The 23,807-nt window shown below is 41.5% G+C and overlaps 1 protein-coding gene across 12 annotated transcripts in view; it reads right to left on the bottom strand.

Moving 5' to 3' along the window:
• Window positions 1-23,240, bottom strand: part of LOC139130931 (uncharacterized) — a 35,517-nt gene extending 12,277 nt beyond the window's left edge. For 2 of the 12 annotated variants that reach the window (XM_070696783.1, XM_070696778.1), the window contains exons 1-5: window positions 22,210-22,461; window positions 20,938-21,078; window positions 5,406-5,530; window positions 952-1,008; window positions 332-402 (exon numbers count right to left, since the gene is read on the bottom strand). In XM_070696783.1, coding sequence (XP_070552884.1) covers window positions 332-402; window positions 952-1,008; window positions 5,406-5,530; window positions 20,938-21,028 — 344 coding nt within the window. In that variant the 5' untranslated portion in view covers window positions 21,029-21,078; window positions 22,210-22,461. Of the gene's footprint in view, window positions 1-331; window positions 403-951; window positions 1,009-5,405; window positions 7,055-13,872; window positions 14,090-20,937; window positions 21,079-21,573; window positions 21,840-22,209 lie in introns of those variants that run through there. The other 10 variants (XM_070696781.1, XM_070696776.1, XM_070696777.1 and 7 more) reach the window with 10 other exon arrangements.
• Window positions 23,241-23,807: the final 567 nt, after the last annotated feature.

Consider the following 23,807-nt stretch of genomic DNA (forward strand, 5'->3'; position numbering starts at 1 on the left):
ATCATCATTTCAAAACATCAAATGACATTCGTTCGCAAAGCTAGGAATGTCATGTATTGTCAGATATTTTCAGGACATATACTATCGCATGAATACTGCAAGTTCTAAAAACCTTTCCGATACACTTCAGTCGAGTTCTGGATTGTTCAATACATAACGTAAAGTAGAAATCGTTGTGATTGTGGACAAGTAATGTCCAGTTCATGTCCACACGATCGGAAAGTGCGATTTTCTTTCTAGCAAGAGCACCTGCACGATTTATTCGGTCAGCAGGAATTCAACATAACGCATGACGGAGCTTAGGCGGCATCATGTCGCAAAAACAACTCACCTCTTGGCGGCATCCATGAATCTGACGGCAAACAGAGCCATTCGTATGGCATATTTGAATTTGTGTCGGACCTGTAGGCAAGACAACAAAAGTATGAGAAATGCTGCCTCTTTGACAATATCTCAGTATTCTTACACATTATTCTACTTATTTATTTTACCTATCTATAGCACGTATAGGCCTTAACTTTACATTGTTGCTTTAAATAGGGGTATCGTCTGTATGACAGATTATTGGCGAGCTAAACGTTACAAAAGTGTCGGTTACAAACAAAAGCAATAGGGAAACCATTCGTCTTATTATCTCATTGTGAGATCAAATTATCCATTTTGATTTACAACTTCATACAGCCTCCCGATTGCAACCTGTAAAATTCAAGGTCAAATTCCGACTCTTCTCAGCACAGTCGGAGCTTTATAGAGAGAAATATGAACGCTTAACGATTTATCTAATGTTTTTATCGAAGTCCAATTCAGTTTGTGTGTTTGTGTGTTCGTGGACGCTTTCGACAGTTCACTGTCTTGAAAAAAAAACATTCTAGACTTGCAGAATCACTAACGGTTCAAGGTTACAGACAGACATGACGTATCAGATGAAATAACTGGTGTTAAAAGGCATACCTTCCATCCTTTCCGACGCAATTTTGTAAACGTGGCCGTCGACTGGGAAGTCAGTTCCTATTTCGGGAATAAAGATTGAAAATTTGAAAGAAATTACCAGTGGCAGAGAAAACGGCTGGAAATACTTGTCAAATACACGTATGTACTGAATTGTTCACATTAAATAAATATTAGCAAACGTGTATGCATGAGACCAAATAAAACTGGAGGGGGAATCAGAGAAAATAAACAAACAAACAAATCAGAACGAACAGCAATGAACCATTCCTAAGGCACCGTGTGACAAAGGTGAAAGATTCAACCATCGTCCTGTGATTTCACTTTGACGATAATTAAGCCTTACCAAATCGAAGGGGTGAGTTGTTCGATTTGAAACTCTAGTGACAGTTTTAAGTTTGCATTGGCTCTTGTTCGGTGCGGCTTCTTCATAATTTATTGGCAATATGCAAAAGATTGAAGAATGGATGTCAAAAGAGCAAAAAACTATGCTATTTATGAACGATAACACAAAATCAACTTGGTTACCTGGGATACCACGACCAATAAAATCATACTCGAACCTAATTGTATTTCGCCAAACTCTGACCCCGTGACCCGAACGTCCAACTGACGCAGCCCTCTTGATCAAGTATGTGTGTTTTTAACATGCATGAAGTGTAAAGTAAAGGAAAGAGGTTTCGCGCGGGCCAGAAAACACGTTTGAGTGCGTGCAACACGTTTGGTTAACCTCGTCCATCTCGCACGGACAAAGACGGTGGTTCATTTTCTTTCCTGTTTTCTAGAAAGTGTGGGTTGTTTTATGGTCTTTGAAAGTACTTTATAATAATCAAATGTCAATGTTTGAGCCTAATAGAAGCGCAAGGAAGTGTCGACATGTCACGTGACTTGCAAATCCCCCGAGGCAGCCGGGCTTTTATAGACGCGATTCGTCTGAGTGCAGCGAACCGATAAAGAGCATCAACCAAAAATTATAGTTTGGTAAACAAGGTACTTAAGGAGAGGGAGTTTGACCTGACAGTTGACTTCTCCGCTCAAACCCCCGCAGGTCACAACATAATGGAGCATGCGCACAGAGCGGTTGCTTTGAGACGAAGACGCAGTGTGCACCTGTTGGTGACAGAGCTCTCGCCTAGACCTATCACCATCTATACACACAGGTATAGTTTGTATTTCGCATCTCAGGAAGTATGAAATGAGGAGTACATGCCTTAAAACTGTGTCTAAGGGAAATTTGACATATAGGTCAAATGTTATTTACCGAAACGGCTGACAATAAAACATTGGGCAGGGGTGGGGGCAGGGGAAGGAACAAACAACGTTTAGGATTTCACTCTATACGTCAGGTGCTTTAAGAATACAAGTAGTTCCATTCCCCCTGGGGCTTCCTTTGGCAGTACTTCAATTTCTTGCGAGTAGAATTACCTGACGACGGCTTAGCGTATGTTGACGAAGAGTTAGACAAGAAATGTCCGAAAAACTATTGTCTCTGCGTGTGCTGGTGATTGCGCGCTATGATTACAGAGAGATAACAAATTGATCTTCCACCATCAGTCATGTCACCGTCGTTATTTTCCTCTCAAGGTTCACAGCCACGATTATGACCTATCACCGCCCAACTATAACCTTAACTATCACCGCATTCCGCAGGGCTGGGAGTATAGTTGCCTGTTTTATACTTATCACAGTGGCGTTGTGGGTTCGCAACAAATGTGAAATAAGGCACCTCAGACTACTGAAAATTTGTTATATGGAATGATTGATACGGAATCATCATCATTTAGGATTCTCCCTGATTGAACAGATGACAAATTCACATTCTGATTCTTTCATTCATCCATCTACGAAGATACGTGCGATTATTACGGCCTATCACGGTAGCACTACATTGTCCGACATTCCTTTATACGATTGTACATGCAGTTGGTGAATTGTGTTGAATGCAATCTGTGCATTGCAACTATATGGCCATGAGACTGCTCACTAAGACATGCCACACTTTGACACCTGTCGCTCAAGTTGTGCAAGCTCTTGAAACTTGAACTTAACTCTCTTCACTTGTCGTATTTACAGCGTCGTCGGAGGATATGATTTATAAATAATGAGGGTCAAACTTAATGTGTCTCGACGCCGAGGACGTGGTAGAAATTGTCATGCATTGTCACGCCTGGTTTTCAGACCTCAATGGTATGAATTCATACTCATTCTTATAAAAGAAGGGATTTTGCACTGTGTGTTTTGTCGGTTTGTATGAGCAGACTTGCTATACAACCAAGTTTTCAATAGCGAATTATACATCATTGCAGCCTGAGGTCATACGACGGATTCACATCTTCCTTTAGGCCAGTCTAGGTCGGGGACAAATCATTGCCAAAAAGGTACATGTGATGCTATTGTCCTGCAATTGTCAGACATTATAATCCATTCGATCACGCCTCCAATTGTTCGATGTCGATAAAATTTGTTCCTATACGAGGTTAGCCGAGGTAAACCGGTCCCTCGGGTGATCGCAAATTTGTTGACGACAAAAGCGTGATATATGCCCCACTGTGCTACAAACCTCATGGGAATATAGTCTAATATACATTTGAGTATCGAGAATAGGAAAGCTTCGTTGAACTGGCGGGTACCAAAATTCGACATTCGCTCTATACTTGCAAAGCTGCAGTTTGCTTATGCTTTTGTGCGAACGCCAGCGAGTAAGGGTGCATGGAGATGTAAGAAGACCAACAGTATTTATTTTAAAAACAATCAAACGTGTTACAGAGTGTATCAGATGTCGGCAATATTGTCAATAAACTAGGGGAAAAAGTTACCAATGCATGCAAGAGTCACACTTGCAAACTGAAATCCGGTATCCAACATTTCTGGTTATAGTTTAATATTGTTGGACAATAATTGAATCTTATTTTATTACTGTTTTAAAAACAACTGTCTCAGTTTTTCTAAATTCGAAAATTGTACGTTTCTTCAAGGAGTTAATACAGGGTGTCGGCCATTTTCTCGGTTAATCTTTGGTAATTTGCTTTGCCCGCGCCAAAATTTGCACGGTTACCTCGATTTCTAATCTTGATTTTGAAAGAGAATGGTTGAAAGATTACTTGAAGAAATTTCAGTTTAAGTCTTTCTTTCGAGGCGCATACTACCTTGCTGTTGACCTGCTGAAAATACAGTATGCCGTTCATCACAGGGATCAATTAAGTGTCTCGCAACAAGGGGGTACTATCGACTTATAAGAGCACAAGATGCAATGACGTCATCACTCTGCCTGTGCGATTTGCAGAGGCTGTAATGACTGATTCGTTACACTTAGATCAGTTTTGACGGCCACGGTGAACGTGTACCTTAAAAACTGTATTTGGAAGACAAGGATTGTAAGTTTCATTGAAATTCTGTGGTTGACCTTGTCAATTTCAAGTGTCTGTTTGTCCATATTCTAGGTCCTCAGATAACTTTCATTTTAACGAGCTGACAATGTTAAAGGTGGGTACAGAATGTGTAGAATGTAAGCGAAAACTTCGTAAACAGGCCGCCTTCAGAGTACAAGGTGGTGACCAGCGTTCGATATTTCATGACTTAGTCACATTTCATTTTGCATGTTCACGAACAACCATGGCCACTCCACTGAAAGACTGAAATTCACTGAGCCGTGTCGAATTTGTCGACCATGACCGAGAGACTCGTTACAATAAACTTAAATCTTAGTATGACGCGTGCCTTCATACTGTTATGATGTTATCTTTTGACGATCTGACAATCAAGCATTTGTGAGTTTACTGATCCCGTTCCCCGACAAGGTACCAACATTTTACAATACACCAGCGAGAATTCAGTGAAAGACGTTTCTTTTTTGACCGGGGGGGGGGGGGGGATGCAAAGAAGAATCTGAAAGCTTATCAAGAGGCCGGTCAAAAAGTGAAGGACAAAAGTTTGTCAGGGAGGTAACTAAGGATGGCAATTCTGGTCTGCACTTACTTTCGCTCTCCAATTTTACACTCAAAGTACATGTAATTGTTTTCTAGGTTTTACTTTTTAGAGCTAAAATAAAAGCTGTTATCTAATCGTACAATTGTGTTCCTGACAACAGTTAGAGGCAATGAAATTTGTCGTAAAGGCCTACTCCACTTGGGCAAGTTATGATCTGCAACTCAGGGAACAGAATCCGTGTGCTCGCAACATATCAATGGTGCCGGAGTAAGAGGCGTTTGCTCAGAGGGTCAGAATATATAATTACCCGGTGCACTTAGAAGTAACCCTGAAGACAAATGCAACAGAACTTGAGTTTCTAGTGCTACATAAACCTTGCACAAACTTAAAGGCAATGATCGTCACGTGAACGGCAATGTATTACAAATATTGGAACTAACGTGTATACCATGTGTTTGATAAGAAACATCTTAAGTTTTGAGATGAAGCAGAATCTGCATCGTAATCAAGGATATAAACTTGTAACTTACCAGTACGTACTTCCTGATTGGCTCGTCAAGCTCATCCAGCATGGTCGAGCCTCTCTCCTGCCTCGGTGTGACCATGTCGCCAATTTCGTCCAAACGGCGCTGGATCGTCGCCAGGGCGTCATCCTCTGGAAGTTTAATGGCGAGAGTTATTTTTCTGGCGTTAAATTGTTGCTCCATGTAATCGTCTGTTTCTGAAACAATTCTTTTGATGTGGGAAGGGGGTACGTATTTTACGACAATGTCTGGGTCCTTTTCGTCGTCCCCGTTTTCCGAAACGGCTTTTCCCGGAGCTTTATCCGATTCGGGTTTTTCGCTCTCTAGATCCGAAATTTCACCCCCGTCGTCGCTTTGCTCACAGTGACTATTTTCATCGCTGTCGTCGTTATCACCGCCGTTTTTCTGACTAGTTTCGTCATCCCCGCCGCTTTGCTCGCCTGCTTTCTTTTCGAGGTCCTCGGCGTTTTCAAACTGCGTTGCAACATTCGCTATCAGAACTTCATCGGAGTCTGAGTAACCTTCCGTTTGGCGAGCATTGTCGGCGGCAGTGTCAGTCTCATTGGCCGGTTCGCGTACTTCAAAACTAGCGTTTGACGGAATCGGCGCCGAGTTCAACACGGGCTCTACAGGACCCGTGCCCGCTTTTTGCTCGATCGCATCGACTTCATCCGATGTGATCGGTGTTGGGTTGCCGTCGTCGATGTCGACAGTGGTCGACTTTGCCTCTGCGTGCGGTTGGAGCTCGTTTTCGATCACGCGTCCTGAGTTTTTCGAGTCCAGTTGATCCGGAGTCGAGAGAGTGTTTGTGGTACTGTCTTGCTGCATTTTGTATTCACCTGACTACGTGACGGTTACAATTAAACGGTGTAACATGCCACAACCAGTAAGAAGGGAGTCATTACAGGAGCAATTTACGAAGTTGTTGACGGAGCAGATAACGATATCACCACGCCGAATAATATCCTGCCAAAACACCGAAACGATACCTGTCCGGGGTTTCAAAAGCCGTTGTTGAGACGACAAGCGACGATATCGTTGACTAGCTTTCTGTACAGGTTGCAATCGAACCGTACCTGTATAAACCAAGACAGGTGAATGCTATTGTTGAACAGGTAGTGGAGTGACTGCGAGACGTATATCAACACCGGCGCGAGGTATAATCATAGCGTTTGTTGTCACCCAATACAACTTGTGCGAGGCTCCAAAGGGAACGTGATAGACCCCTATGTTTTGCGGCCGCTGTAGTCTCTGCGTCCGTGACAACAATATGTGGCCGCGGCACCGAATACGGGTCGTTGCTAACGAGGGAGGTCCTCTGGGGGTCACAGTGTTGCGTGTCCTCGCGTTGGCGTGAAAAGCATAACAGGTGCTCGTGGTTAGTCCGAAAGAAAATGTTGACCACAAAAACACGCAAAAGTGCACAGTCTTTCCTCAAACAGGACGGAAATGGCCCGATTTACCGTCGAAGTAAAATTCCGATAGAAAAAAGACTCGAAACAGTCGCTAAAATGATCACAAGAAAGTTGTTTTAGAACGGTGGACACCTGCCGAGGTGTGCCAGACAGAATGAATTGAGACTGAAGAAAGAGAACAATGAATTGACTGGCACAACTGTGTTACCACATAAAATCAAGTTAAATTAGGTCCGTGCCAAGATTGTATCGATCGATTTGTCCTATATTGACGGCCATTTGGGTGTTATTAATTACACGGGAGTTAAAGGTTACATGCAAAGACCACCTCAACTGCTTTGCAACGCGTCCGTCATTCTCGCCAAAGAATGGTGGGCGTCGCCGGCCGACTTAATTTAATTGTCTGCTTTTAGCAAAAACAAAAGAAGGCCATGAGTGCGAACACTGCCTTGTGAAATAGTGTCACCGGTAGATTCCTATCTCATTTGACCGACTGAGTGACTGGACAGTCCGTGATTTATCGCGAAATTCAGGGCTACCTATGACGTGTGAAGCGATAATTTTATTGCGCTCGGTACAATATGTTGCTGTGTGGAATCGGCAAAGCGCACATCCTGGCCGCTAAGGGGCACCCTAGAATTCACTTCCTATCCCCTATGTGTGTTTATGAGACAATTAGCTAGCCCGGCGATCAACACTGGAATTACAGGCTAATCTAATTGTTTGCCGACCGAATGCCAGACAGCCACGAACGACACGTTCCTTCAAAGTCCCATCGATCGCTTGTGGACACCCAGGTGGAACGAGATAAGTAAGCGGGAACGGCTGAGATGACGTTTACGCCAACTTTATGACAAGCATCAAGTATATGCCCTTGCCATTCACCGATACAACTACAGTGATAACGTGTATGTTCACTGAACATGTTCACAAATCTCTTTGGCTGTTACTCTGATGAACGCAACAGGTTGTTCTGAAGCGCGCCCTCAGTGTGCAGAAACACGAGACATATGCACGCTGGAACGCCGCCCAACTAATCACATCGAATCTAATCTTATTACAATTGATGAGTAAGATTATTATTTGAACTGCTAATCATATTTTCAGCGAAATTCAAATCTTTCGATGATAACAGACAAGTCGTTCGCAGCAATGAAGCACAACGTTTTGCCAAAGATTCCAACCAGAGCATGCAAACTTTCATAAGCTTATTACACTACTTGCCACAGTCGCTATCATACATGTAGCATGATATAAATGAAAGAGTGTTCGCTCTCCATCAGGTGCAGCCAACGAACAATGCACTTTTAAAGGGGCCCTTACTATGGTAAGATATACTGTGCAGGACAAGTAATGTGAACTGACTAATTTTAAGGAAGAATGCGCCCCAGAGACAAAGAGCTGAACTTTTACAATATTCTTTTGGCCCACCATTTGTTTGGGGTGGGGGTTAGGGAGGCTTACCTTGAAACTTATGGGAAAAGTAAAATTTTCACCGGGTTAGTTTTTGAAAATTAGGTCTTTATTTTTCCCCATAGAGGGAATTTCACATATCATTAAATATCGTGTGATTGACGACATTTACTAATGTGATTTTGTCGTTAACTGAGAGATTCATGTATTGAGTGATAATAGGAAACGTTAAAATACTCTCAACAAGCGAACGATACACAGTTACTAAAATATTCTTGCTGACATTAAAGCCTCTCAGTTTCCTGAGGAGTAATAAGCGCTGCTGTGCTTCACTGTGCTTTTTAAAATAAATTGAGTGTATTCTGTAAAATGGCATTTCGAATCTAAAATTGTACCGAGATATTTAAAAATACCGTCAATTACGCTGTACCTTCTCTAATGTGTGGCCAGGTCAGGTAATTAGTTGTTGGCATGGAGTTGTTGGTAAATAGTTGATGATGTAGGGGCATGAGGTGAGATATGGACCCAAAGAACCCAAAAGATGATTAAATACATCAATCAAAAAAATTCTACGCTACAGTATAAACTGCCTAGAGATAGTTCAGGGTGGAAAAAAGTTAAATAATTCAGAAATAAGAATTAACAGTCCAAAATAGTAATGACGCACTTCCCTACTGACCTGAGTGCATGTGAAATACACAACCTGGCATCTGTAAATTAATGTATACCAAGTGATCATTTTAAGTCACTTTTAACTGTTTTAAGGGATATTCCAAAGAGTCCTGTGGAAATGATGAAAAACGCTTATCTGGTCTTGTGTTTGTAAAACCTCATGGCTGATAATTGTCATAGTATTCAAAAGAAATTGAAAGTGAAGAAATTACTGTTTTTAATAGGCATATTTTCCTTGAAATACAAGACCGTGTAAAGAATATATGCTAAGTGTTTAAGAGTAAATTTCTTTTCAAAAAATAATTTAATCTGTGACCAAAGGATTTTTATTCTTTGAGTTTACAAATTCAAACATTGCAATTTGTTCAATCATCTTGTGCAGTGCAAAATTTATAAAATGACTGAAAAATAAAAAAAATGGCAGAATTACAGTCTTTGTGATGTAAAATCATGGGTTGACATCACGATAATTGTTAATCTGTTCGAAGTACTTTCTATAATTTAAAAAAGAAAAGTTCATGCAGAAACGGTAAGTATATATTGTCAGCAATGTAGTGTTAATTTTGACTTTACATCAAAATATGCCTTTACTGGATACCAAATATGTAGGGCGAAATATTAAAATCAGCCGTGTTCAGCAAAATCCACACAACAGCATTGATCCTTTTCTAATTTGATTTGATTTGCTTATGTTATCCTTGTATGACAGTCAGTGCAATATGGAACTTGAACACAACACAGTGAATAAGTATGCTGTAAATGAAATGGTGTGGCTGCATCCACATGCAGCAATAGGAGTGCCTTTGTCTCTCACCCCTCATTTCCAACCTGTCCCATCCCTGAAAAAATAGTTTGGTCTTATATTTATAATGTTAATAATTTCTGTATTTGTTAAAATGTGCGCATCTCAAAAACTTTTGATCATAAACATTTTCATTGTTTTTTATAGCTGACCAGTCAGTTAACCTGTTTATTTTGAATATTTGCGCATTTTTTTTCAGTATTTGACATTTTCAGAATAGCTTCTTATTCAATTTGTCATTTTCTAAAAGTTAAAATGCTCCTTTGTATGGTCAAGCTTTCCACAAGCATCAAATGTTGTACTTCATATAGGAAGGTCTGCCTCTAGAGGGCGGGCATCATGAATAGTGTTTGTTAGTTAATTCCTCCACATAAACTTCTGATTGTACTGTAAACATTGAACATGGCCGACGTCCGATTTTCCTGTCTAAAACTTTCACTCATTTTCGTTCATATGACTCTGAAACTCAAGGAAACGATTGGGAAGAAAGAGCTATCTTGAAATATTGAGGTACTCGCCGATATTTTGCAAAATTAAATGAGAAAAAATGCAAGGAAAATGCCGACAGGCTTACACAATGACTGTTTTCAGACTCAGAGGCATATGATCATCTGCAGATTATGCGCAACAGGCCCATATCACGTGAGGCCATGAGGGGATTATCCACGCAACTCAGTACCAAACACTAGCGCACACAGGGTGAGCAAACACAAAGTGAGTACCCCTAACGTCAGCTCAGTAGTCTGTAATAGATCGTAGTCAACTAAGAACCTTGGAGAAAGGCTTACATGTAACACTGTGGCTATGCCGCTAAGTCCCTTTTGATTTTTGTCACAGCTCAAAATCGTTCTCCTACACCTCAACCTGAACCATGAACACCCCCACCAGTCTATGATATGACCCATCACAATGGCATAACGTCAACGGATCTTGACAGACGGAAGTATTGACAGACGGAAGTAGTTGACACCAGCATACTGGTTTTCAACTCTAATACCTTCTCTGTCTATAAATAGACACGAGAAGGTAAAAATTGACACTACATACATACATACATACATGCATACATACATACATACATACATACATACATACATACATACATACAGTGTTTGTAGTGTGTGCGCCATTGTCATTTAAAAATCAAGGCACGATGATGTGCATTAAACAGGTGCGGCCAACGAACAATGCACTTTTAAAGGGGTCAATACTATGATTAGATATATTGTGTATGACAAGCAATGTGAACTGACTAATTTTAAGTCAAAAGGGTAATTAATTAGCTGTTCATAATTTGCCCTCCCACTAAAAATTTTTCGACCTACCCTCCCACACTCAAACTTCATTTTTACCCACTCCCCACTTATTTTTACCTGTTTCCCCTCCCCACTGTGAATTTTTGAAGCTCCCCTGTTCTGTGGCGAAAAAAACCTTGCCGATTTCTCCTGCTCTGGAAAAAATTCCCCTCAAAATTTTGTCATTCCATTTCTCCTGCAGACACTAAAAGTTATAAGTACTTGCCCTGTGTCCCGACTTGAATCCCCGGAAACACCATGTATGGCTCAACTTCCCCTGACCCCGTTTTAAAACTAGTTTTCCCTCTCCTCGTTTTTCGCCGAGCCCTGTCCCCAGGACAATCAATCGATCTGCCCTGCCCTACAAAAAACCCTAAAATTTGTCCCCTGCCACTCAAAAACGTGTCCCCTGCCCGAGCAAAATTAAAATTTCCCCTGCCCTCAAAAATTGCTCCTGGAACAGTTTTTTCGATGAATAGCTCCGTTGGCTGCACCTGTCTCCATGCCCTCTCTCTGTACTATATTTAATTCGTATAAGGAACTCTCTGTCTGTATTTCTAAATTCTTGAGTGTCATTATCTTCTCGGCCTGTCCGTTCGTCTGGCTGTCTTTCTAGATCTGTATTTCGCGCCTGTCGGCCAATCCTTGACAGTCAGCCGGGTTGACTCTTTCTCTTGTTTTCTGTTGCTCTATGAAATTTCGCAACTTTTAGGAGCCTGTTAGCTTCTGATCATTTGTCAAATATCGGAGAAAGAGATGAATGCCAAAATCCACATTAAACCGAAATTCTATCATGTATACTGCGGTCTCAACTCGCATTTACAGTCAATTTAATGTGTATGAGGTCATATATTACGCTACTTAAAGCAGTATCAGAGCGTGTCCAAATCTGGGACGGCTCTCATGTTTACGTTGGGGTCAGTATCTTTGATGTATTTAATACTACTAGCTCTGCATATGAAATGTGTGCTTTGATCTTCACCAAAAGTCATGCCAAAATGTCTATTGTGCAATCTGTCAATATATCCTGAGTGAGTGGGTGAGTACGTGGCTAAGTGTTTGGGGTTTTGTGTGAGGGGTCGTAATGTCAACGTCACGACAGCTGAAGTTTGCCCCGGACAGCTTTGACGTATTGTCAACAATACGGTGACATATTTTACACAGTCCGTTGTCTTGGCAAGGCTAATACTTGGTATTTTAACATACTTTCGACAAAAGAACAGCAAATGTACTTGTTTGATGGAACAGAAATTATGAGAAGTTATATACAACACAATTGGAACTAATTTGGGAAGTTGGATCTTCATATATTTCAAATTTCTCAAAAGTGTTAGGTGCCATATAGCTCACTGTTGCAATGTAGCAAATTACTCATCAAAACAAGTGTGTGACTTAGAAAAGCAGATGAGCTTAAATTTGCAAGTTACAGTGACCTTACTTCACCATCCAATTATACAAAATTAGTTCCGATGGTTTTATACGGACATTGTGACCACAGATTTTAACATGTCTTATATCAGTGACACGCCGTGTCAACTTCTGGATAAAAATTTAACAAACTTTTCATTGCATAATTGTCTGCACTGCTATAAGGGGGATAAAGTATAAAAAAATTTCCAAGCGAGATGTAAAGATTAAGTACGCCTACAGGTCCGTAGTTTGTTTAAAACATGAATGGAAAAATTCTTGTGATTCTCGGTCATGGGTTCGCAAAGATTGTAAGTTTGCCCTGTGAGGGCGTCGTCAATGGTTCCGATCGAGTCGTCGCAATAGTGATATTAGTCGGATCGGTGGAAGAGTATGGACTCATTTATAAAATTGAAACTCTATCTTTTTGCTGAAAAAATAACCTTTCTTTCGACGCTTTGTCATTTTTTACTTGAAAATACATCATCCACGTCATTGCAATACTGAGCAATCGGGGTCACCAGCAACTGCATGCAATTTGCAATCTACGGAACGAAAGCAAACAAGCTTTTATTGCGTTTGCCGTAATGATGTCTTAAATCAATGTTTGAAGGCAAACAGACGCTGACTAAACGCTCGGTGACTCAAGTCACCACGTCGCTAGAGCGTGTCCGTTGCTATTGGAGACGGAAATGAGATCTTCTGTCTGTTTTAAGAAATCTTTCCTCGGAAATGCATGCATTTTTAAAGTTTTGTTCATTGCTCCTAAAATAGACCCTGGTGTCAGTGGAATAAGGCAGCTTTGTTTCAAAAACTGTTTCTCTTGCCCTTTCAGTCCGATGCTATTGTCTTTTTTTTTCTGCTGCGCAACACAATTGAAATATGGAAAAGAAAACGCTCATCCGGACTTCAAATTCATGCGCATGGTCGATGAACGAGAGATGTACATCCTGTTGTTTATTCGTTTAGCTCCTGGTAGGTACATAAACAATTTTACGTATTGATAGAGAGAGGCGCGTTAGCGTCGTCTATTGTCCGATTCAATTCCTTTCGCCGTGTAGTTGTGTCTCCTCGCTCATGTGAAAACCTACATCGCAAAAATTTATATCATGTGATGGAAATAACGAAAGCTGTGTGGTTGAGTTGGTTGTAAAATGAGTATGTTTTCACCCTCAGGGCGAATCTGTTAGTAATTAAGATCAAAATACAAGTAATTATACGACCAATTTTAAAGATAGTTATCTGACCGAGGCACAGTACAGGCAGCGACATCAGGTGCAACGCGTCCTAGTTGCAACGACGACATCTTATTGAGTTGATAAAATTGTTCCATTTGCCGCTGAAAAGCCGTTTTTAGGGCGAATATTAATGAAATTGAAACGCATCTCGTCAACAGCAGCGGACATCATGGGGTATTGCCTAACGTGATGGTTAAAACAACGCTGAATAATATATGCCACAAAACATACCTTTCTCTTCGTCTCGGAATAAATTTGGAAGCGATATCATCATCCCTGGTGTAAATTCAATGTCCCTTTTACCATTCTTATCCAAAGGGAACACCCTTCACTCGCTGCTTTGGTATGTTTTCGGAGAAACTATCAGCGCAATAGCGGTTCGAAAGAGTCGCCGCTGCCTGTGTGACGGTGGAGGTACGGTACTCCCAACATACGGTTTACTTGACTCGCTCTGCAGGTGGTTTCATTAAACTTTCAAGGGAAGTTAGCATTAATAATTAATGGCGCTGCATATTCAAACTTCCCAAGCGATTGCTTTGCGCAATTTAGATAACACTGGAAACGAGGTCAAGCTTGGAATTTATTCAAACCCGCATTTGAAATGGCGAGTTCTATTTTAGCAGGCCTTTGAGGGTGACTTGTGTAAGAGGCGGTTGGAGTGCAACCACCAGTGCACCAGTCGTCGTATCGTCGACTTGTCCTTGGGAAGAAAAACTCTCGTTTTGACTCTAACTTAGTAATACATTTAAATGATCAAACTGGGACAGAAAAGGACGACGTGCACAGTACATTGATAGAAGTGTTCACGTTATGAACAAACGTTCTATCGACCTAAAATAATATATTCTGCACGATTATTACCCTTCCGTCGCTTTGGGATTTAAAGTGAGTTTAAAATGCATTAGTTTCAATTGCTGCAAAGTATTGCATTATGGGTAGGTCGATCAACGAAAAGCTGGTATGACCAATGCTATACGATTTCTATGGCGACCGACGGAGTAGAAGTAGTTTCAGGCCAAAACCACGAACTCGCCATGAAATAACGCCCTCACCGTTCAATTCATGAACATTTCTCAGTGGGGGATGGGCGGCTGACTCCGGCATGCACCCAAGTGCAACTAACTGCAAGTTCAACGGTTTGTTTACCAAACTTTTATGTTCGAGATATGATAAACTTGACATAATTCCTAAATTATCTCTAGTCCATATAAAGCCCTTGATTGTAAAACTGGGTAACTGAAATGCGGCCCTATCACCGAATGTTTGCGTTGGTCTGGCATATGTCAATTTTGGACGACGATAAATCTGTCACTTCGGATCGTCAAGATATTTAACGTTCCCATGACTACTGTGATGTATATGCGGCAGCTTGAACTAATAAAGGTGACAGATAGTGGTTTCGCGACTTAACTATGGATATTTGTGACGGATGCTTTTCTGGACAGTCAAATGAAGACCGCTGACAGTCAAATTTAGTGCGCAGCGGTCATCGATCGGCAAAACAAATAGTTCGGCGTACGCATACTATCCTTTCATATTGCGATCACGGTCACTTGACCGATCATAGCGTTTTTCTGACAGTCATGTATAGCGCCCTTTTCTCAGAGACGTCATTGTCGTTTCCAGTGCGACCTGATTCACTATGGTAACCGTGTGGGTGTATGGCAGCTAGAGTGTTCGCCGAAACGACGCGTTCACGTCGTGACTTTTTTGTTTTCAAAAGTGGTCAACCGGGTCAGGTTTACACCATTATACATGTAAGTTGACAGATAAAAGTTAATGTCTGTCAAACTGAAGGATCCCAGAAACTTACTGGTTGTATATTTGGAAGACAGGGTTGTTTGTTGCTCCGCTTTCTCTGTGTATAAGGTGATGGTGACCGCTTTATCGCCCACGCTGTCTCGCTTCTCAGTGCTTCGCCGGCCGAAACACGGGCGACTGAGCAGTGTGAGAACCACTGGAAAATTCAAGTGAAATGAATTGACTGTCGCCGCTAGGCTCCTGGGGACAGGTTTAAGGAACATACGTTGATTTTATCAAATGTTATTCGTATCGAAATCTTGCTGTCGTGTTCGTTGCTGTCACATAGCAAAACAATAGAAAACAAACAAAATAACGAATCAAGCAGACAAAACAGATTAGAGAAATCTGCCCGATCGACAAAACTGAATATTTCATATAGAAAGGGGTGTTTTCGATGTGTAAAGATCGCCTGAAATGTCATTACAGAACATGTGTCGACCGCGATGCATATATTTGAGAAAAAGCTTTAAAGCCACTTGATACGATAACTGGATGTTGTTTAGGTTATGCAACCAACATATTAAGCATCACTTTAAGTCGGATACTGCAGTCTCCCTGTCTTCGAATCCCCACTCAATGTCAATGTCAAGAAGAAGTATCTGCCGTATCATTGTGTAAATAAAAGTTCCAAAATATGATGAATTTCACCGAAGAAAAAAACGATATCAGTTAATATGTGCTGTTCTTTAAGGTAGTATGGGCCTCCAAAGTGAAAGACTTAAAAGTTTTGCTCAAACCTTCCTCGTCGACTCGGAAACGTTCAACATTTCTTTTTACAAAATCAAGCATATAAATCAGGGGTCACCGTACAAATTTGTTATACAAGAGAAGCAAATTACCTTAAATTTACTGACACTTTTGTGACTTTAAATTCAAAATGGCCACCGCGCGCCTTCCCTTGTCACCTCCATTTGGGGAAAAATTGATTGTCACCTCCATTGGGGAAAAATCAATTTTTATAAAAATAAGACGGTGAACATTTTACTTACTCCAAGAGATTCAAAGTAAGCGCACACAAATGGTAAATCGAAAGTCCGAATATCTGTCCTTGAGACGCATTCTACCTTAACAAATACTGTAAAAAGGGACAGAGCGAGCAGGTGTTTGATATGACTTTAGTGAGAAAATTTATATGATATGAAGTAAATTCAACTTTCTCTGTCAACTATCGGATTTACCAATAATATGGAAAAATTCTACTATTGTGGGACCCCTTCCCGTTCTTCCTCTACTGATGCAATATGTATCAAAGTCGTTACTTGTCACGTCGAGTCAAGGGCATGTCCACGAAATGAAAGAAGGGAGGGGAAGTCCTGGAGCGGTGTGTGGGTGAACGTATTTGCACTCTGGCTCGACTCGTTATTTGACTCGCGGTTGTTCTTACATGTAAAGTCATGAAAGGAAAGATCGCACGAGGGCACTCCGTATGATAATGACGCAATCAGGCAAGACCGAATGTAAAGTCGACTCGTACATGTACAGTGTCAGGTCATTACTATTTCAAGTTATGATGCGTTGTCCAGCTAAATATCCGGTTGTAAACGCAGTTTTTTATCAAATGTAAATTGGACTACACCCTTGTATTGGTAGGACAACGTACACGTTTTACATAAATAAAGGTAGTGAAATGTTCTGTCTAACACATGGAAATTGTCACTACAACGTCGTGTAAACGAATCCCACTCCCCTCACTCTCCCCTCCCCCCTGATGGCCATAACACGATGAGACACAAGTACGTCTCTCCGGGAGACCAGAAAGCAATGCAGTGTTATATTTCGCACTACGGGCCAAACAGAAATAAACAGAAAACACTGGCTTACACAGAAAACCATGTCTTGTGCTCGAGTCTTTAATTCACAATTTTGAACTAGGTCGAGGGCCGTAAGCATGACGCAACACAGTAGAATGCCATGTACCTGTGTTCAACCAATTTTCATGAAACGTATTGTACGAACCCCCTCCCCCGCCCGGGGGACTCCTTTGTATTATTCATTCAGTGCAAAGGCGCAAACTCAAAGAGGAAAATGTCCGTTATCTGAGAACAGCCTGGAGGTATGTAACGACGATCTATATATTTGAATATGACGTTTTAAAAAGAAGTTTCCCTGACAACAGGCTAGGATTTTCCCCCGGGGGAAGGGGATCAGAGGTCCTTTTTAATTGATGATTATTTCCTGATCCAACAACCATAGGGGGTTCATCATCAAGAGAAGAATATAGGTGCACCCACTCGTGGTTACAATTAACCAGATATATTTTCAGCGAACAATCCACACTAAACGTTACACTTGAGAATTTTACGAACGAGTAACTGGACTCAAATTGCAGGGGTGGTGTGGGTTTCGAACACAAAGTTATGAGCCATTAATAATACTCCGTACAACGATAGATACATAGATACATACATAGATACATAGATACATACATAGATACATAGATACATAGATAGATACACAGATAGATAGATAGATAGATAGATAGATAGATAGATAGATACATACATAGATAGATAGATACATAGATAGATAGATAGATAGATACATACATACATACATACATACATACATACATACATACATACATACATACATACATACATACTACACATACATACATACATACATACATACATACATACATACATACATACATACATACATACATACATACATACACACACACATACATACATACATACATACATACATACATACATACATACATACATACATACATACATACATACATACATACATACATACATACATACATATACGTTCCATCGTATGTATGCTAATGCAATCATCGACACACATTGAAAGAATTTGAGCGATGCATTGATTCCGACCACTTTGAAAAGTTTCCCGGCTACGCAGATCATTTACGGTACAGCCCGCGGCACGAAATGACTCCGCTTATAGAGCACAGAGGAATTTCTCCTGAAGAAATTGTGATGGTGCCTGGCAATGCAGTTTCAGACCATTTGTTAGCGGAGCGGTGCATTAGCAAAATCACCGCCATTAAAGAAGTGATGTATTCGTCATTGATCCCACTATATTCCGGGTGTATCCGCCGTGCCAACGTCGTGTAGATATTGCTTACGAAAATTTCCAACAAGGATTTTCGTAATTTCAGGAAGTAGTCACGAATCTTTCTTTGGGATGATAAATAACCCTGTTCTTACTTTTCGTTTTAAGCTTACAGCTTTATCATTTTTTTTTCCCATGTTTGGCTTCATTGAGTGCGTTTAGAGTATTCAATACTACAGTGGAATTATCTTCAAGTGTGAATATCGTGTGTAAAATGACCCCCTCCTTTTCATGTAATGATCGGCCCTGAATAAGAATGCCCAGCGCTGTCAGCCGTCCTTGAATTGGAACATGCAATCACACTGTGAATTATGTTAATAATGAAAAAAACAATTAATAGTATTAGCTCGGGAAGTATTACACGATAAATGAATTCGCCGTGTATTCCAATTACAGCCTATTACAGAGAATGGGCGACGCCGCGTTAATCGAAGAGAACGACGGGGCATGTCTTGAGCAACTTTCAAAATTACCCACGGTTCCAAATATGTAACCTACACCACGGACAGACTTGTCGGACACTTCTAAAGTCAACTCCGCCGTGGCGACGGTCAATATTTGAGATCTCAAAAATAGCACGTCGAAGAATGTGCCAGCATTGTCTCTCAACTTAACTGCAACAGAAACTTTGGCCTGTGCCGTTGAAAGACAAATATCAATATTTTGAAAGCCATTGTTGAAGTTTCCACAGTTTCAACAAGCATACATGATGGTTAGGCTTGCAAGTATCGACGTCTTCAAAAGCTCTCTGCGTCGCAGGTCAGTGTGGTGACGGCTTGCACGAGTAGTTCGCCTCGGGCACAGCCCACTTTCAAAGAATACAAAGCTGAGGAATGCAGCACCGAGAAAGTTAAAGGTGTCTTGATGAATGAAACGGCAATGAATGAAGATTTTTAGAGCATTGCATAAGCGTTGCGGGGATTACCTACACTGGAACAACTTAGCTATAAATAATCCTCGTAATATTACAAAAAAAATACTTTGTCAATTTTTTGATGAAAAAATCCATTTATTAAGCCTACATTTACACTGTGTTGATGGATATCGATGCATAATTTATAGACAAATCTTACGCAACAAATATTCAATGTTCTCAGCGAGACTCAGTAATGTAAATTAAAAAGTATGTCAGTGTTATTTTTTCGTATCGGATTACGAAATGAAGACAGCACAGCCGGAATTTGGCAAATCATCGCGAGCCATGTTTGCAACCAACCGTGTGCGGCTTTGTTCACAGTGAACAGGTTTACAAAGTTCTGTTTGAACGGGTACAGTATATTCGAGCACTTGGAATCTTGTTCACGCTTTGTGTATGGCATTCACATCGTACTTAGAAACTGTCACAGAGACCCATGACAATGTTGTTGTTGCTGTTGTAGCGTTGTTGCTGTTATTTCAAATTTAAGTCGCCGTAATTGAATATGTAGTTGTACACAGGCTTCTTAAATGTAAAACTGAAATATGTCAACTCAGTCCAATTAAATAATGGAGCGTAACAGGGAAATTACAGATTGAGACTCAAGTTATCGTATATTTGGAGGAGATTGTAATGTGAAAATAGATCAGCTAAGCAGGAGCGTCGTGCATTCTGCTGATCGCAGCGGTTTTCTGAGTATCTGGAGTGAGTTCCTTCGGCAGGGAGTACACGTCACACCGTGTTAGAGTTTGATGTGTCGCAGCTACGTGTCAGCGTCGAGAGTCGTTGTCATCGGGTATACGATTCAAGTACTCGGGCCGATTAAAAACAAAATTATGGGGATAAAATTTCCCATTTTGAACGGCGGAGGTGCCATCCGCAGCGTCTAGGTTATCAAGTAGAATGCCCCCTACACGGGTTTCTGCAGTCTCGTGACGTCATCCGAAGTGAAATGAGAACGGGGAATCGTTATTCATGTACCGATATAAACTCACCCCGCGAAGCGAGAGCGTGACATTCCACAAAGATGCCATTCAGCTTTATAAGCCGTCCGGGAGAGTATGGGTAATTTACAAACACGCATTAACCGACGTTTTGATGGATGTGTGAGCGGGACCATCAACTAAACGTATCCTGCCCCTTCAGAACGTCGCGTTGATAACAACCGAAATGAAAGAGCTAGTGTTTCGAGATCCCTCGTATAGACTTTAACGACCGACGTGAGGTCTGGTTTTGAATCATGAGCAGAGCGAGGGCTTTTTTTTTGCTTGGAGGGTGCTGTATTATCATGTTGATGACGTCATAGTAAACATATAAATCGACGACATGAAGCTCCGACCAACTACGGTACTCCCAGCCTGTTTCTGAGCACCAGTAATAAAGTTTTCGTCATATGAACACATTCCAAAGAGTCAGCATAAATAATGTTTTCCGACAGCCAGTGGATGGAATAATTTCTGCTTTGCTTCAATTTAATGAAAACTTACCTTCTTCCAGTTTTGCCTGTCCACCTTCCTGCCACCACCTTCGGAAACGAGCGTGAAATGCTCCAGAGTCTGGATTCGTCTTGCTCGTCATACTCGCAAAAAACGATAGAAACTACAGCCAAGAACACCCGTCAGTAGGGTCTATCGTTGACATGAGAGAGAGAGAGAGAGAGAGAGAGAGAGAGAGAGAGAGAGAGTTTAATACTAACGTGCGGTAAATTGAACAGTGCAAAGATAACCTAACCTGTAGTCCTGTCACGAAACGTTTTGTCGTACGACTATTAAAGTCGAGCTTCACTATAGACGTAAATATTTGGTACAAGGTGTATCATGAGTGAGAGAAAGTATTCTAACACACCGGTAAAGGAATATCATCTCGACCGTTTCGGTCATTTCGACCGTGCACTCAGGGGGCTATCGAACATGATATCGCAGGTAAGGCCGAACAACGTGACGGCGCCATGGGATCTGCTCCCCGTCCACTAGAAAATCAACCTGTCGCCTTTGAGTAAATCACACGGTTCATCACACTGCACTCATCGGCTCTCTTCCCTTAATTCACACATTAAATGAAGCCGTTGCCGTGTCCAAGGAAACGCGACGCGAAAGATCCCCCGGTTGTAAGATATTACTCACCGCAGGCATTCAAAATTAGAGGTGCGTTACTTCACGCCAGATTTCACCGTTATGCACACAAGTTTGCTTTTCTGACATTGCCCGCACCCATGTTTACTCAAATACAAAAAAAAGTTACGCCGACGATGTCCAATTCTGTGTTGGGGCAAACAATAGCAACGAAGAGGACACGCAAAAATGTTTGCAGTGTGCGTCTATCGCAACAATCGCTTCTTGTTGCGAACATCGGCTGTCACAACACAGACAGAACGTCATCAGCGAGCTGTATTCTTAGAAATATCGTTGAAAAATTGGCAGTCTCTTGATCGACCACATCGGCTGAGTCCGCACCGTGTTTTATTGATTATAAGCTTATTGGCGTGCTTGTCTCGAGTGTCGGGTAGCAATTATCGGGTACACATGTCTAACAACCGCCCTTGACACTTGGCGAGCGTTGCGTTGATCTAGGCGTCACTCATCATGCCAGGTCGCGACGCAACCGAGCTGAATCATGAATAGCGCGGCAGTCGCCGACGTGCCTAGAAACAGAAAAACAATTAAAAGCTGAAGACAAGAGATAATCTTGTCGTGAATATAACATTGGCGGCTCAGAAAACTACTTCAACACTGTGAATTCTACAGAACAAGGTAACTTACCGGTTTCCTAGACTTGCTTCCCTTGGGAGTAACATACAGTCCGAATTAGTTGCCGTCGTAATGTTACAAGCCGAGTGTTAAATATTAGGGAACTCAGAGACCCAACTTTCACGGGGAGTGTTCACCGCTATTTCACGATGCTGCCCCGAGGTCAGCGACTATCGACCTCGATGGATCTGTCTTCCAACTTCTACCTTTCCCGCGGGGTAACAATGCTATGATGCACTTGCATACAACCGCATACAGAACTGCGAACAAAAGCGTTCAGCTGCCTCACCGGGACCTTTACTTGTCAGAGAACACCAAATGCCCCCTTACTGTGCAAGGTCAGAGGTCGCTCATAACCGCTCAAGTTTCAATGGCTCTCGTCAAATCGGATGTCTTTTGCCATGCCAACCGATACCACGCCGAGAAATTCCGACCCCGCTCGCGGGCGATCACGATACGGTGTGGTTTCGAGTTTTGCCAACAACCGTGAATCCATACCCGGACAAAGGTAACCGAAAAGGAAAAGAATAGGGGTTTCAGTGTCACAATAAATACAAGTGTCATCCCACGAACACACTAATTATACTGGAAATATGTTGTGCGAGGCCAATTAAGAATAACAATAGCCCTGGTCGTCATGGAAACTGCAGGACACAATGATTTCCTGCAGCGAGTGCTTTGGTTGGATGACAATAGTTGCCGATCAAGCAGTGATAATTCACTCTTTCATTATCTCACTACTTACTCACTCCAGCGCTCAAGAACAAACTCTCTTTTCGGATTTCTACTTTTGTTGCGCTCCAAGCGCAAAAATAAACCGGTGATGTGTCACCGAGAATTACATGTATGTCAGGTCCGGGCCTTGTTCAGTTGTCGACGAGACATGGCTTGCTGTGGACGTGCTTCGCATAGGCTTGGTGCGGACCAGACTACCTCTCTCGACACCAAAACCCGGATCCGTGCACGTGCTGTCAATAAATGTCGGCGATATCATCGCCGGGGAGGTGTACGGGAGAGACGCGGTCGATAAAACGATGTACAATGTACAGGTTTTGTCAGATTAGGTGAAATGTTATCTTGACCCGAAATGACCCCTTGCTGTAGGAGTCGGTAATTCATCATTGTGACAAGTTTACAGTTGCCGAGGATCGTGTCTTATGGCTGCAAGAGAGCACAGATAAAGCTATTATGAGATTTTATAATTTTGCTATATTTTATTCCATTGCCTCCCCCGCGATGCATCGCGGAAATATGAGAATGGTTTGATTGTCAATTTTTAATAGATTCGTCATTTTGGAGGCTAGAATATATCTTCTTATTAGACTGAGCTATGATTGCACGAAATATGATCAGACTTCTCGCAACACCTTCTTTTAAATCTACCGTGGTCGAGGAAGCATGACGCAGCGAAGAAACTATTTCTCCGTCCTCGGCGATACCAGATACGTAGTTGATTGACCTTGGCCCAAGATACTAACTTGACAACTACTTTGAAGAAATAGAAACAAGAACGACATCATTCAGATTCTTCATCATCATCATCATCATCATCATCATCATCCACTTAAAATGAGCAAACACTTTTTTAAATTACCTATTTGCAATAGTAA

Source organism: Ptychodera flava, chromosome 4 (assembly GCF_041260155.1).
Source record: "Ptychodera flava strain L36383 chromosome 4, AS_Pfla_20210202, whole genome shotgun sequence".
Lineage (NCBI taxonomy): Eukaryota > Metazoa > Hemichordata > Enteropneusta > Ptychoderidae > Ptychodera > Ptychodera flava.